Below are 16,328 nucleotides of genomic sequence, written 5' to 3' on the forward strand. Positions count from 1 at the left end.
ATGTCGGAAGGAGCAGCGCCCAGCAGTCAGGACGATGCACTAAAGGACACATTCCGCATCTTGCTGGCAACCGACAATCACATTGGATTTGAAGAAAAGGATCCGATTCGAGGACGTGATTCTCTGCTGGCCTTTGAAGAAATATTAAAGATTGCTCAAGAGAAAAGCGTATGTGCTTGTCTTTGTTACTTATATTTGAAATTTTGTTATGTGTTTTTGAGCTTAAGCTTCATGTTGCCACTAACTGAATGCATGTTTTATTCACATAAATCTACTATTGTACTCACTTGAATTTATGTTTTTTTTTCAGGTTGACTTGATCTTATTGGGTGGCGACCTCTTTCACGAAGCTCGACCATCTCGCCAAATGATGTTTGAAACTATGGGATTGATGAAGCAGTTCTGTATGGGGAATAGGCCGGTTTCGTTTGAACTGCTTAGTGATGAGAAGGAGATGCTGGGATCCAAGTAAGATGATCGTTAGATGAAGCTTGTTTGAATGAGGTTTAGCTCACATATATTGCTACTTTCAACTAGATATGTCCATGAAGCCAACTACATGAGTCCAAATGTAAACATATCTATACCCATCTTCACTATTCATGGAAATCATGACGATCCTGGTGGTGTAAGTTACAGTGGCATGTTAGCAGTATAGTGAAACACCACAATTCATTCAGTGACGCCATCCTTTCTTTTTACTTTTGCTTCATCAGGACGGTCTATGCGCATGTGACCTACTAGCAGTCAACTCCCTAGTCAACTACTTTGGCAAACAAGACGTTGTCGAGAACATCCAAGTCACTCCTCTTCAACTCAAAAAGGGAGACACATATCTCGCATTGTTTGGCATGGGTCATATACGAGATGAGCGATTGCATCGTGCTTTTGCGCTCAACAAGGTCACTATGATGAGACCTATTGATCATAAGGACGATTACTTTAATTTGATGATACTTCACCAGAATCGGTATAATGCGCGGGATACGTCCTTTTTTGCCCGTCATTTTGAACCAACGCTCATTACTCATTGAATTTTATCGCGTTTTAAAGAGCAAAGCATGCAGCCAAGAACTATATCCCAGAAAACTTTATTGACGACTGGATTCATTTGGTCATGTGGGGCCATGAACATGAATGTCTGATTGAACCTGTAGGATCTGCTACTGGTGATTTCCAAATCATTCAACCTGGATCTTCAGTTGCCACTTCATTGGCAATTGGAGAAGAGAAACCAAAGTAGGTGCTGTGTTTTTTATAACCAATCAAATTGGAGTGAAAGTGTACGTCTGTATGAAACCAATTAAGTTGGAATGAGATGGCATATCACTCCCGTAGATTTTTTGCTCCGTCGAAAGTATGACTTTCTCGTCTAAATTATGACTTTCTACATTTAGGCATGTTGGAATTCTTCACGTAAGAGGCAAAGATTTCGAGATTGAACCTATACGTCTCAAATCAGTCCGTCCGTTCGTCATGGAAGAAATCGTCTTGGCTGATGAGCCAGAGCTCAAGGGCACGGTCTCGAACCATGCTTATGACGATAACAAAGTCGTGAAGGTGGAAAAGATGGTTGAGTTTTTGAGGAAAAAGGTAATTTATATGTCGGGTTGACCTACTCTTTACGGAATGGGTCTTGTTTTTTTACCCCTTTCATTTAGGTCGACAATTTGATTGCAAAAGCCAAGCGAGATTGGTTGGAGTTGAATCCAGACAAGGAGGAAGAGGATGTTCCTCTACCGCTCATTCGACTCAAGGTCGGTTTCAGCAACTGTGTTTCTCTATAACCTAGCACTATCTTATTTTTTCGCCCTCAACAACAAACAGGTTGAATACTCTGGTGGATTTGAAAGCTATAGTGGTGCTCGATTTGGAGGACTCTATGCTGGAAAAGTTGCGAATCCTTCTGATATTCTACTCTTCCACCGTGCTCGTTCTACTTTTGATAGTGTCGGTACTGCTCGAGGTGAGGTCTATATTTTCTTTTGTTGTCATTGTGTTGAAGTCATGTTTGCATCTATCGTCATCAGATACTCATACTCAAATCTCAATAGCTCGCAGCAAGAAACAGGAACCCACAGTCCCACTCCTTCCAAAGGAAGCAGTACTCAAAGTCGAGGATGTAGTCTTAGAACATCTACAAACTCAGAAAATGACTGAGCTTCCCGAGAATCTTGTCATCAAAGCTGTTGGTGAATACGTTAATAAGGGTGATAATGATGCTTTCAAAGAGTAAGTTACTCTGTCCTAAACTGTCTTCAGATTCTTTTTGTTGTTGTGACAGTTCACACGCTAACATCCCTTGATGTCGAAAATAGCTTCTTTAAGAAAACAATCAACTACACTGTTAAAAAGATAAAGGATAATCAAGAGGCAGTTGGTTTTGATAATGCAGCCTTTCTCAACATGGTAAGTTCTATGTTTTGATATCTCAAGCGCTCAGCTCACAAATTCAGTGTAACATCTGGTTTTATTGCTTCACTCGCACGCTCATTTCAACAATATCTTCTAGGTTGAACAAGCACGTAAGGACAAGTACGACGAAGAAGATCCCGACAAGTCGCCAGCTCGCCCCCGGCAAGCCAAGCGCAAACATCAATCGAATGATACAGATGAAGATGACGATGAACAAGACGATGATAATAATGATCAACAACGTAGAGGTAGAAACGATGATGATGACGAACAAGACGACGGACCAACCCTACAACGTCGCAAGAAACGTACTTCTACACCGACTGTTGATAAGATGGATGTCGATGGGTCTGATGAGCCTGAAGATGACTTTTTGGTTGACGGTGATGCAACACGTCGAAAAGCCAACCCTGGTGCAAGTGGTAGTAGTACACGTGGACGTGGTCGTGGTCGTGGAGGGAAGGCTGGAACATCTCGGGTTGGTGGTACTGCTGCTGCAAAGAGACGGAAACGAAAGGTATATGCCTCACGCACCTCTTGAAGCCTTTTACGTTCTTTTTTCGTTGGAATTGAATATGTTTTTCAATCACACTTAGGATGATTCAGAAGAGGACACGGATATTGATGATGAGTTTGATATGAAGCAGGAAGATGAGGAGGAGGCAGATGAGACTCCTAAACCACCACGAGGGTAAGCTATACAGTTTTGCGCTATAAAGAAGCCAAAAAAAAAAACAAAGTTGTTGCGAAAATTTGTACTAAAATCTTGTTACTGTCCCAACTCCTGACACAGATCTCGAGCGTCATCTGCAACAACAACAAAGAAACCCGCTGCCACAAAAGCGACCAAAACTCGTCAATCAACTCTATCATTTGCACCTTCACAAGCACCTATAATGATAGATGACGACGATGAAGACTTTGAGGACGATCCAGATAGGATTCCTTCAACAGCTGCTTCCACAAACACATCAACTACAGCAAGCAGCAAAGCAAAGGGTAAAGGTAAAGCTGCTCCTAGTAGCAGTGTCAAGTCTTCAACTTCTTCAAAGAAACCACCACCGCCAGCTCCACCATCAAGTGGTAGATTAGCGTTTTTGAAGGGTCGATGAAGGGAGCAAGAATGAGTTAGTAGGTTTCGCTGTTGCTTTTGTTGGTGTTGTAGAAGAGTAGCATGTCATGAATATATAGATGTCATCAAATTGCAAGTGAGCAAATCCTTCGCCTTCTGCCTGTGCTGTTTTTGTTCTCGCGTTCCGCAGCCCTCACCAGAACGCTTCATCAGCTAGCCGTGCAGCTTTTGGAGCACCAGCGGTTGACAGTAAATATGTGCATTAGAGTTCCTTTCCTTAGAGTGATGTGTACAAAAAAATGGCTGAAGGACATAACTCCATGCATCCATCAACACTCACACGCCACCAATCCTCTTTTCATACCCATCAACAACACCTCCAAACCCTTCGACACCCTTCTCCACCGCCCCAACATAATCCTCAGCAATAGATAGTTTCAACACCACCAATTCCTCCATCATCTTCTTATTCTCGGCTTCGATTTCCAGGATACTTGCTTCGAGGCGAGCGAGTTCCGCTTGTTTGGCTGATATGCGCGATGAGGTTATTATTGTTGATGGGTGGGGTCTGGTATAAGGGAAAAGATGATGTGTATAAGCGATATGAGTTTTATGGAGGCAAGTTTTGGTGGTATACGTACTTTTCAGATGGCACAACGACGTTATTCAGTTTATCGGCTTTAGCTTGTTCAATGGAGTTGTCCCAGGCATTGAGCTGTTCGATTGCGTTGTGGTGGCGGAGTATTATTTCGAATTCTTCCTATAGTATATGTGTGCATGTGTGAGATTTATGAGGGCACAAAAAAATCTCGAAAATGAAGTTTTCATAGGTTCAACACCACAACGACTTGACAATCACGACATGTTAATACATACTTCAGCAGAATTCTTCATAAACGACAGCATCTCCACTCTCGCAGACTCGAGACTGTCTGGATTGTCTTGATGTAATCGTGGGAATGCTTTTGCGAAATGCTCTGGACTGTGGAGAGGATGAGGTAGATCAGTATCTACTAACTGGCACATATAATGTAATACTATGATATAGAGTTGATCTGAGTATGTATTATGCTTACGTGCATCCTATGAGGGTATGATCTAGCGAATAAGTCATTGCGTTTCTGAGTTTGGTTGCTCGTGGTCCTGGAGTGGATGATGATGACGTTGGAGTGTCGTTGTTGCTAGCGGTGGTAGGAGCAGTGCTTTGCTGCTGATCCATTTCCATCATCATTGCTGCCGTGTGTCTGCTGCTGCTGCTTCGTGTGTTGTAAGATTTGACTAATATTCTGACGGTAAGCTTTTCTGCGATGGAAGGAGTAATAGTCGAAAACGCGTCGCATGGATTATAGATTCATTCTGTATTAAATTATCTTCATAGATTCAAATACAAGACAATGTTTCAGTACTGTCAAGATGTTGGTCTTTGATAGAATACACTAGTCATGGATAAGACTATGGTATTGAGTAGTGACCTATTTTCTTCTTGTTTAACTCAAAGAAATTGAAACCTTCCATAGAGTGGAAAAGGCCACAGAGTGTATGTAAACGAGTGTTAACTCTTATGAGCAAAGTAATCAGTCTGAAGAGTAGAGTATCACAACACTCTCATCTCCAACCGACTAATGCATCCAATAGGAGCATAGAATGCTACCACAATCCGTCAATCACTTGATAAAGTCATCCATAGACGACCCGGTGTTTTAATAAAGTGATTCAACAAACCCAAAAGTAAACAGAGTAAGCCTCGTTGAGTTATGAAATCCAAACATTTTGAAAGCATACCGCATTCCAAATAGATCTCACAATCGACATAACTGTTGTGCTTTATGACAAACCCCTGCAACTCCTTCCATGTACAGCTAACAAACGTATCTTTGCCTTGGAAGGAGTAATTAATATGCAAGATGACCCATACAGATTGATGGCGACACTTTCTGTCAATTGGTCCGAGGACTTTCCCCCAAAGATGATAAATGTGCTGTTAATGATGTTGTAAGTGAGATTGCATGCCATCCATCCAATGAGTCAATGCGTGTAAATGTGTTATAAGACACATTAATAGAGCCCTCGTATCCCTTAAAACATCGTTAGATGCTTGGTGTTTTTTTCTTCTCGTCAATAACTACATGATGCTACTCCACAGAATAGCTACTAGTTGATTGATGTACATTGAATCTCAATTGAATGGATGCATCAATACACATACTGGCATCTTCATTACAAGACGTTGTGAGCTTTGGAAGTCGATTCTTTGCGTTTTTTTGGGTTTGTTGAATGGAAGGGAGTTTGGAGGAGAAAAAACCATGAGAAAGTTATTCAGTATCGAACAGCAAATCTGTAAGGCGTACTTATTATATTGGTAAACTAGTTTGATTATATTTTTGCGCTCGTTTACAGACAGTGCAAGAATACCATTATTAGATAGGACCCCTGTGTTTCTCAAACGGAGTTGGGACCGTCTATGCCCACATTGCTAATGAGACTACAGAAAGAAGCATCGTATTGGTAAACGCAGCGTGATACACATAAACTTCTAAGCAAACTTCAAAACAATCGACTTGTCCCTGTGAGGTGCTCCGTGTTTTTGACAGTTGACAGACACCTCGTTTCAACAAACCACTTTCGTGGCATCTCCATCATTCTTCGCTGGACAAGCGCCTCTACTACCAGAGTTCAAGACACTTGACCCCCAATAAATACCACGAGGAGCACTTGAGGCTCTCGACGAAAGCGGAGGTGTTTTGCACGAACCCGTCAGCGCTATGCTGTTCAGCATCTCGTGCTCACAGAGACCGTTTCTCGCAGGGTGCCCTATCCACTGCAGACGATGGTGGTACGCCGTCCGTCTCAGTTTTCACGCTCATGGGTAATAGCAACGGTACTTGATGCCATATCTGATGGGTAAGATATGGCCAACCATAAGTCCCATTGAATAGAATATATGCATGCGAAGGTAGCGGATGGTCACTGAGCGGCTCTTTTCTCCTTTGCTGAAACTTGGTAGCCTAGGGTGAGAAATGAGAAAAGTGAATTTGGTTGGAACATTTGGTATTTAGCGAGTATAGGCTCGCCTTTAGTAGGCAGAGCAATCACCCATGCTTATATCACATACCTATAGTTGGCTGGATGTCTGGCACTTGGTCCGATAGGCCTTCTTCACCAATTCCTGTTGAATTCTTGTTGAATGGTGAGTAGGAATTGAAGACGCTGCTCTCAACAATTTGGTGGTAAATTCGGAGAGGGAAACGAAGAGCAAACTCGTGCTTTTGAGGTGTCATACGGATTCTGTTATCACTGTAGTGCACATTTTCAACAAGCGACACATGGAAATATACACATCAGGCAGCTAGGAGTACGATACTGGCAACATGTAAACAGTCATGAATAGTATAAGCTGGAAGAGTCTCGGCTTGTCAGATGATGTAGTACTCCTTGTGTTCAACATCATTGCGGCAAATCGCAACCTCATCACTTTGGCAGCCTTGGCATCAGTCTGTAAAAGATGCAACGAGACAATATGCATGACATTCCTCTATAAAACGCTTGATATCAGTTTTTACGCTCCAAGGCAATCAAGCAACCACACCTGATGCCATATCTTGTTGGGAAATATATGGCATGCAGAAGTGTGGATGGTCACTGAATGGTTCGGTTTGCATCCATAAATGTTAGCGTCCTTGAGTCCAGAGTCCTTGTAGCGATGGCCTGGAATTGACAAAATAAAGGTGTCAGTGGTACGAAAAACAGTATCAAGGTGCTCTGAGATCACTATCTAATCCAGTGCAAACATGCCTGTAGCGGCCTGGAGGTCAGGATCTTGCTCCAGCGACCCTCTCTCCAGTCCTCTATTGAGTTCCCGTGGATCAGATGTTTGGAAGTGAAGGTGGAAACTTGGCAGAAATTTTAGCGATTTAATCAGGGATGGGGGAGACACTTACCAAATTAAGAGAGAAAAGACTTGTTTCCGAGTCAATCCACAAGTTGCTTGTTATTGAAGTATTGGCCAGCCAGTTGAAACACGTAAAACGTACTCAAAAGTAAGTGGTGTTCGGAAACAGCCAAAGGCTTGATCCAAGATTGATAGAGCTTACTCGTCAAAGATAATTTGCTGCTACTGAAAGCTCCATACGGATTGTATGAATGAGTCTGAACGAGCTTTCTGGTCTCGGAAACCAATAAGCACTCGAACAGAAGTTTCTGCGAAGCACAAGTTTGAAAATAGCGTATTACATATACGAAAGGAGAAAGAGATATAATAGATCGTTCATTCCGACCGCATATGGATGAGGTTGTTGAGCCAGAACTACTCGAAAGCGTCCAAACTGAAGAACTGTAAGCTCTTCAAGCTACGCCTTCAACCACAAAACCATTATTGAGGAATATCTGGGCTCCTTTTATTTATACGTACTTTGCAAGGGTAATCAACTACAATAACATAGAACACTTCTGTACAATCTATGCTAGACCATTCACACTTTCACCACCTCACTTCAACCACGTTTACTAACCGCCTTATACATTTCAACCAACAATGGCATGTTCCCTACATCCTTGGACCACAATTCAAATGATTCCGACTCTGCAATATCTACAGTTGCGATATAATCGAGTACGGCCTGCTTCATGACATAATCATCTCGAGAATATGTGCCAGAGCGAGTAAGCATATTCAAGATGTTGTCAGCCTGCAAGTCACGAGCCACAATTGCGTCCAATACCATGTGGAAGAGTTCTGGCAAGTCGTAATAGTCAGCAGCATCGAGTATTTCGATACGAAGAGAGGCTTTTACGTCCTTTTCGTCGTTTTTGGCTTCTTTGGCATTGGTTGAGGGTACTAATTCAGCTTCAATATCATTATCGGATTGAGAATTATCGTCTCCATCGTTATCGTCTTCTTCTAACTCAGCATCGTCATCATCGTCTTCTTCTACTTCAGTAGCGTCATCGTCATCTTCGTCATCGTCCTCGTTTTCGGTGATGTCTACATCAGCATATTTTGAAGAAGGTTGGCTTTGCTCTTTGACAGGTTCATCATCACAGACAGACATAAAATCACCAGGCTTTACAAGTACTCGTTCTTCGTCATCCTTTAGGCCTTGAAGTTCACCTTCTTCAATAGGTTCGTCATCGAATTCTTCATCGACTTCGTCCTGAGAGTCTTCCTCAACATACGAAGCATCATCATCAGTACTTCCTTCCCAATCACTCCCATAATATACATGTTTAATCTCTTCAGGATAATCAGTAAAGCTGGTGACTCCTTCCAGATCAGGTTTTCCATACATGAAGCCAAGCACCACCTTCACACATTCAGCAGAGTAATCAACCTGGATACGATGACGACGAGTATGAAATACTCCAGGTCCAATACAATTTTCATCATCGTCACCATTATTACACATATCGGATCCTAGTACCATGTTTCGAAGGACGGTTGATGCGTTTTTCAAAATCAAGCTGTGAGCTGGAATGATTTCGACACTTCCATCGTTCTTGATGACTTCGATATTGACATCTGCCATATCATCCGTCCAGCAGAGATCTTGGATTGATATTTGTGATGAAGGTATGATTGATGGACTGTAGGCGTTGATTTTTATCTTCAACTTGAGAGTCAATACGTCAGCATCAAGAGCTTTTGCTATGATTTTGTTCCTTATCGAAACTAGATGCTGATCATCAGTTCAGTATCGCTCGAACACAATAGAGGGGAAAGTTACTTGAAGATTTGGCCCAAGGAATAGGTAACGCTGACGGAGGAATCATGATTAGCCTTGGCGTGTTTGTCTCGAATCGAATTGATCACAAACCGACCAGAAATGATCAGGTTGTCCTCCGTCTTGAGAGCCGTGACTTTTCCCTTCTTGCCTAGCACTTTGATACCGAAGCAGGCAATGAAAGGAACGTGTTGCTTCCCATTGGAGTGAAAGAGTGATTGAGCTTCTAAACAGGGAGATGGAGATTTGGTGAAACCTGAAAACGACTAAACAGCTTTTAGGTGTTGGCCTACCTGCCAAGATCCAACTAGAACGATGCCAAATGTTAAAATGTTGCATTGCAATTTTCAACAGATATTTTCACGGGCTACTTACGGGTCTTCACCAAATTCTGGCGCGACTAGCTTTGGATGAAGAACAACTCGAAATGGCATATCATGAGGCCCAAATACAGGTGACTAGCAAGGTGATTGTTTGTGATTAGACGAGCTGACACGAAAACATAACTGTGAATGAAGTACGAACTTGATGCTTGGTTTCATCCAATAGAGAGAATCCTTCAATACGCCATGTCATAGAAGCCGACTGTTCAGTAGATGCTCCTATTTGCTTTGGCATCTAGGTTGAGAAATGATATTTAGACAAAATATGTCGAAAGCTTCATCAACAGCGATGCAACGCACTTGTAAAGAGTATGCCTGGTATAAATAGAGCTTGTGAATCCTATGAGTGAGCCTCAGCTTCCTAGTCTCTGAATTCAAGAAACTCCCAGTGTCTTGACTTTTTGTAAAACACAGTTTGATGGCGACGAAAACAATTCAACAGACGGAAAGAACAATAGAGAGTTAGAGCTTGCTCATTTAAAACGCGCGCTTACGAAGATACCTAACTAGAACTATCCGAAAGCGTGCAAGATCAAGCCCGTCCAACCGTTATTGTTCAACACTACCAGAATTCTTTCCATGTACACAGCAGGGAGATCAACTCCAATAACAAAGACAAATTCATTACATTCCACACCACCGAAACCATCTACTATATACCCTGTCATATTTCAACCACGTTTCTGAACCACCTTTACAAACTTATAAGTCTGAACGGACCCAGTTCCCAAGTTCCCACGATTCCCATGTGAATCTACGCGTGCTAGAATTAATTCAAAGTTCAACATGTTCATCGAACATACAGGACTATGCTGTCCTTTTTCGACTGTCACTGTCTCTGCGCCGGTTTACGTGTTTACGTCAAGGGAAACGGACAAGAGTGGACACTGGTCACGAGATATTTTTATATAGACCCTGTTGCTACGATGTGCGAGTCCCTTTCAATCTGCCTCAGTTATTTTAGTCGACTCCTCGATAAACACATAGATACAACACGATTGCTTTCCAGCCCTCTCAATGAAGTGGCTTGTCCAGCAACAACGGCACAGGTAGACTCACGGAAAGCTCGAATGGCTCTTATCAACAAGGACTCTATGCATGGATCGGTCTAGTAAAAGTTGAAAATGATTCAAAAACTTCTTTCAATACTTGAGCATTCAGGCTGGTCAAAGTATAGAGTCAAAAAGTAAAGGCGAGTTTGGGTCCTTAAAATAAATAGCAGAAGCCTGGCGCTTTTGTATTTCTTGCAATCAACTTATTTGGCCTATAGCATGAAAGCGAAGTGGATTTAAATCGGCTTGTCCAGTTAGCAAAACTAGGATCCTCCCGCATCATTTTGATTTTCTTAGTATGTATTAACTTCTTTCAGACCTTTCAGGCTTTCAGGGGCTACAGCACATATTCTCGTCCAAGGCTCAGATGGATGAACAAAGAAGGGTCTCTCGGTAACCGGGACTTCTATTGCAGACCTTTCACCTTTCACACTGGCTATTCAAGCATTCCAACAAGCGGATAAGGATATTGCACTCCAGATGACCCTCAAGCCCGAAGACTTTAGGCTAACGTTGAACGATGAATTTGTGGCACCCGTACTAGATCTAGATGATTTTACACAACAGGACTTTGAGAATTTCGCAGCCGGTGAGACTAGATAAGTTTAACCAGCATCTCAGCATTCATCTGATTCTGCCATTTCGCATTTTGTCGCATAATCAGATTCAGGCTTGAACGAGGAGGAGCTAAGACTGCTTATGAATATGCCACCAAGTAGAAATATCGTCGCAACATCTGGCACCGATCAGGTCAACTCGGAACTTTCTGATGGTTCAAACACGCTCTCACCGAGGGCATCTTTTATCCTACGAGAGGGTGGCTTCCTCTGTAAACAAAAGGCCACCCATCATCGCATATTTTTCAGGTATATCTATCATATGTAGTCACCAGTTTTAGACACTCACATTGTCGCACATGTAGCTATCGCAGAGGTATGGAGCGGAATGTGAGTCAACTTCTTTCGATTTCTTTGAAGGAACGTGGCATGCATGCCTTCTTGGATCAAACGTGAGAGAAATTCTTTGTTTGGAGGTTGGCAGTCGACTTCCAGGAAAAGCTGACTCGCCTGCAAACGTGTGGAACATCAGATGTCTACCACCCGCTATAAATTGGCAGAACATGATCATTTTTGCCGTAACTCATGCCAACCTATTTGTTCCAATTGTAAGTCCGAAGCAAAGTTACCTGCTGCTCTCAATAATTTCCTCCAACCAGATTAGTGAACAGAGTTTAGAGGCCGTCAAGAAGGCAAATAGTGTTCCAGACAACATGTTGCTTGAGGTGAGAACCCATGCCTGTGGTCTGACTTCATACTGACCCAAAGTTCTTTAGTGGGAACTGGCGATTACAAGGAACGAGAATCAACTGTGCGCCATTTTTCCAATCTTTTTAAGTCAGAGGATCGACACGATAGAATTCAAAAATGTGGAAGTTAACTTTCAAAGGTTTGAGCTCTTTGTCCAACAAATTTATTTTCAAATTGTGACAACGATCAATCTAGACCTGCTTTGGAAGTATTCCCCAGTGACTTTCATATGCATGAAAGGTCTCCCAAGCAATACACAATACGCGAAATTGTTGAAAAGATTTTAGCCAACAACGGAACTTTTCTGATGGAAGCCAACGTGAATGTCGACAACACTGTGGATTCCATTGTGTCCGCCTCTCATGAAGTATAGTTTTCGTCGGAAAAATATATCTATTCACAGTATCCTGATTTTGTAATTGTGAGTCAACATTTGTTGCTTCTCTCCAAGCATCTTCCAACTACCAATGTACAAAGGAATATCGTGGTGACGCCCTCAAAAACGTATGCTGCTTTCCGTATCATCTCATCACGCTGCTTGCTGCTTGGAGAGAGATTACAAGCCTTTGAAAAAACCCTTTTTCTTGCTTCGCCTTGAGCCTCATGGGCCTCAGTTGATGGAAATTCACACCAGTATGAGTGGGTTGAAAATGCATTCAGGTCAATTCTTACTTCTTTTGCTGCTGTGGCGGACTGCTGATGCAGGTCTTACTGTTTACTCCTACTACTATGACAGCAGTAAGTAAAATTCAGGATTGCATAGGTCAGAAAAGCTCATGAATACTTGTTAGATTGCCAAATCCCACCGGGAGGTGTACAGAGCTCCTTTTCGATAAGCAATCCTGCAACTTGCAGCGGTGTAAGTCAAACCTGTACGGCTGCTCCAGCAGGTGCTTACAACTATGCATTCATACTCGAATATTGGTAAGTCATGTTTGAAGGAACCTCAATAATGGCATCTAACATGTATCGCCTGCGCCAAAGTGATGACTCCATAACACCTTCAACTTGGCAAAGTTACACCAATCCAAAGTGGGCGACCACGTCACTCGCCCATGTAGCAGTTTACGGCGATACGTCTTGCAGCCAAAGTAAGCCAATCCCGCTCATTGACATCAACTAGATTGACTTTCTGTTTCTAGATCTCCAGACAGTTTATTTTTGGCCGCAGGCTATATGTTTTCAGCAGTATTTGGCTAGCACGTCCTTTTGGCTACAATGCAATAGTGGTCTGCTGCAAACAGTCACCTGCACGGATACGGTTAGTCGACAGCCGTCGTTTTATGTCTACCTACAGCTGTACCAATTTTCACTTTGTTTCAGGCGTGCACGACTGGGTGTTCGGTTACGCAATCGACTGATGGCCATTGCGGTTACGCCGCCAGTGGTTGGGAAGGATTTTGCTCAGGGACCACCGAATTATTGCCTAAGGCGTCGCCAGCAGCCTCCCCTGTCGCGTTACAATCTGCTGCTGCGAGCTCTGGGTCTTCAAGCTCCGGGTCCTCCAGCTCGGGATCGTCTGGCTCTGGATCCTCCAGCTCTGGATCGTCTGGCTCTGGATCCTCCAGTTCTGGTTCTTCAAGCTCAGGATCGTCTGGGTCTGGCACAGGTGAAAAGATTTGAACTTTTGTCTTGTTCCTATCGAAGCATTCATACCCATGAATCATGATTTAATTGAAAATTTTCCAGTTGCCAGTCCAGCTATCGCATCACTTGGGATAAATGGTAACGCTTTTAGCTCAATCTTTGAAAAGTTGTGAATCGCAAGATCATTGACCGTTTCACATATAGCAACGACTACTTCTCTTCCAAATTCAGCTGTTAATGGGACTAATTCTGGAAGTGGTGGTTCAACGGTCGGGGCCGCAGCTGGAGGAACTATTGGAGCTTTAGTAGTTTTGACTGCTTTGGGGTACATTGCGTGGCGTCGCTTTAGAAATCCATCTCCTGAACCCAAAGCTGTCGAGTTGGAGGCAAAGATCAATGAAGCAGCTCTGGTCAATACGCCATCGACTAGTGTGCTATCGGCAATGACTCCACAAGTGAGCATCTAATTTGCTGTGATTACCGGTGAAGGAAGGTTAAATTTGCTGTCTATAGACCTCGGCTATCCCACTTCCACCCACGTATGATGAAACATTTCAAATTGACGGTCCTCTGCCTGCAGCGCCGGAAGCAACATTGGACACGTTCATTTGCATTTCGTGAGTGAAGATCATTCTACGTATCTATCTACATCAATACTAATCGTGGTCTGGCTGAAAAATACCTAGGCCTTTTGAAGCGAACGCAAGTGTACCTCGATCCCTGTCTATGGCCGTTGGTGATAAACTTATTTTAGTGAAGGTGCTCAACAATGGATGGGCTACTGTAATCAATCTCAACGGCGATGTCAATGTGTCTGGTTTGGTACCTTTGCGATTTTTGGCCGCGGTGCCAAAGGACACGAATGTTAACATTGATAAGGCTAAATCTCAATTTATTAATGCTCAACCTACCATCTTTACGGATGAAGGTGGTGCTGGTAGCTCGGCATAATTTTGGCTTGAACTCTAAAACCATTATTGAATAGAAATCTGCTTGAAACTTGAGCCAGCTGCAGTCTCGCTGTCAGCGCTTAATCTAAAGAAAAGACCATTTTTTTGACGGGAAGAGAAATACACAGAAACGTTGTCTGGCACCCCCTCACGATTATTCTTTTCCTCCTGGGTTCCAGTAAAAGCCCATACGGTCGTCTTCATCGAAAAAGTCACTGCGTTCGGGATTTCTGGGGTCGACAACCTGCCCATCGTTACATGCAACGTAACAGATCCATTCTGCTCCTTTTTGGTTTTTGGGTTTGGAAAGAAGCACCGCGAGCATTGAAAGAGTGCTTAAAGCGTTCAATAGGTGTGTAGAGTTATTGTTTTGCCATTTTGTGGAATTTGTAAACGGCTTTGTCGTTGGAATTCTTGAATTCTTGGATTATCCGCCCGTTGGGAACCCCTGGCACACTGTGCTGAGTCATAAAGGCGCGTTTGGCAAAGTTTTCAAAAACAGGGTTTTCGAGTTTTCAAAGTACGTCGGCATTCTTTCTTCAAAACTGGTCCTAAGTTTTTAAGTTGTGTTTGGTTCGTTGGGGTTTCACGCGAAGTTTTCAAGACTTCAACTGGAAAAAAGGTAACCACAATGAATGAACACCACAGAGCTACATAGGAAAGCGATTTATTCAAGAATTATTAATGATTGCCTCCAATGAACGACTTGGAACGGGCTTGGGCGCTTGAAGATCTACAGAAAAAGAAGAAAACAATAGTAATTGCTGCCGTTGCTGCTGCTGCCATGATTGTTATGACAGATCTCCCTAGAAGTGTAGGAGTACCTAATTGGACTGATGAGATTTCTGGTGAAGAGTACTGTAGAAGGTACATTTAACGTAGGACTGATGAAAAGTTTAGGGAGCAGATTCCAATGGAAAAGGCTGATTTTTAAGATCTCGCCAACGAATTGAGAGGCCAGGGGCTTCTACAAGACTCTCGTCATGGTATATCTGTAGAACAGCAGCTTATGATGTATTTGAGGTTTGCTGGTGATGAGTTAGGCAATCGGGGTCTTCAAGACAGATTTCATTGCAGTGGTGAGACATTATTGAACTATATAAACCAGGTCAACAATGCCCTATTTTCCATGAGGACTACCTATATAAAGCAGCATTCTCCCGAAACAGGTCGAGCTGCAATGTGTGCAGAATTTAGGCCATACTTTGACGATTGTCTTGGAGCTATAGATGGAACACATATACGAGCATTCTTGGGAGGAGTCCCTGAAAACAGACGGCCCCCATATCGTAATAGAAAAGGCTGGCTCTCTCAGAACGTTATGGCTGCTTGTGACTGGAGCATTTAATTCACTTTTGGGAGTGCTGGTTGGGAGGGATCAGCTGCTGATGCAACGGTTTATCGTGCTGCTAGAGCATCTGGCGCGCTGGTGGTTATACCAGACGGTATGTATTATTTAGCGGATGCGGGCTATGGTTTGAGTAAAGAGCTATTGACGCCTTCCGAAACACCCAATGTCATCTCAAAGAATGGAGCAAGTCCCACCGGCAGTGAGTCATGATTTCTATGTATTTATGGAACTCTGTATGCTTATTTTGTCCTTCCTTTGACAGACCAAAAAATGCTCGTGAGATCTTCAATCTCAAACACTCCTCTTTAAGAAATGCAATTGAAAGAGCCTTCGGAGTGTGGAAAAAACGCTTTAAAGCTCTGACGGAATCTGATAAGCATGGATATAATATGAAATCTCGAGTGAGGATGTCTTGGCACTGATGGTGATTCATAGTTTTATTATCATTGCTCGTGGTGAAGATGTCGTAGCATTAGAAGCTGCATGTCCATCTA

The 16,328-nt window shown here is 42.9% G+C and overlaps 2 protein-coding genes across 2 annotated transcripts; both read left to right on the plus strand.

The window, feature by feature from the left end:
- Positions 1–3,527, plus strand: SmJEL517_g03004 (uncharacterized protein; the record flags this gene model as incomplete). Its single annotated transcript, XM_031168932.1, has 13 exons — positions 1–168; positions 311–468; positions 538–628; positions 717–970; positions 1,054–1,239; positions 1,398–1,593; positions 1,662–1,757; positions 1,828–1,966; positions 2,055–2,232; positions 2,319–2,409; positions 2,513–2,932; positions 3,012–3,106; positions 3,209–3,527. The coding sequence occupies 13 exons, from the start codon at positions 1–3 to the stop codon at positions 3,525–3,527; spliced, it is 2,391 nt and encodes a 796-aa protein (XP_031025130.1).
- A 12,185-nt stretch (positions 3,528–15,712) lies between these two features.
- On the plus strand, positions 15,713–15,943 carry SmJEL517_g03005 (uncharacterized protein; the record flags this gene model as incomplete). Its single annotated transcript, XM_031168933.1, has 1 exon — positions 15,713–15,943. The coding sequence occupies one exon, from the start codon at positions 15,713–15,715 to the stop codon at positions 15,941–15,943; it is 231 nt and encodes a 76-aa protein (XP_031025131.1).
- Between the last annotated feature and the right edge of the window lie 385 nt (positions 15,944–16,328).

This window comes from Synchytrium microbalum, assembly GCF_006535985.1.
Source record: "Synchytrium microbalum strain JEL517 chromosome Unknown SmJEL517_scf0014, whole genome shotgun sequence".
Classification (NCBI taxonomy): Eukaryota; Fungi; Chytridiomycota; class Chytridiomycetes; order Synchytriales; family Synchytriaceae; genus Synchytrium; species Synchytrium microbalum.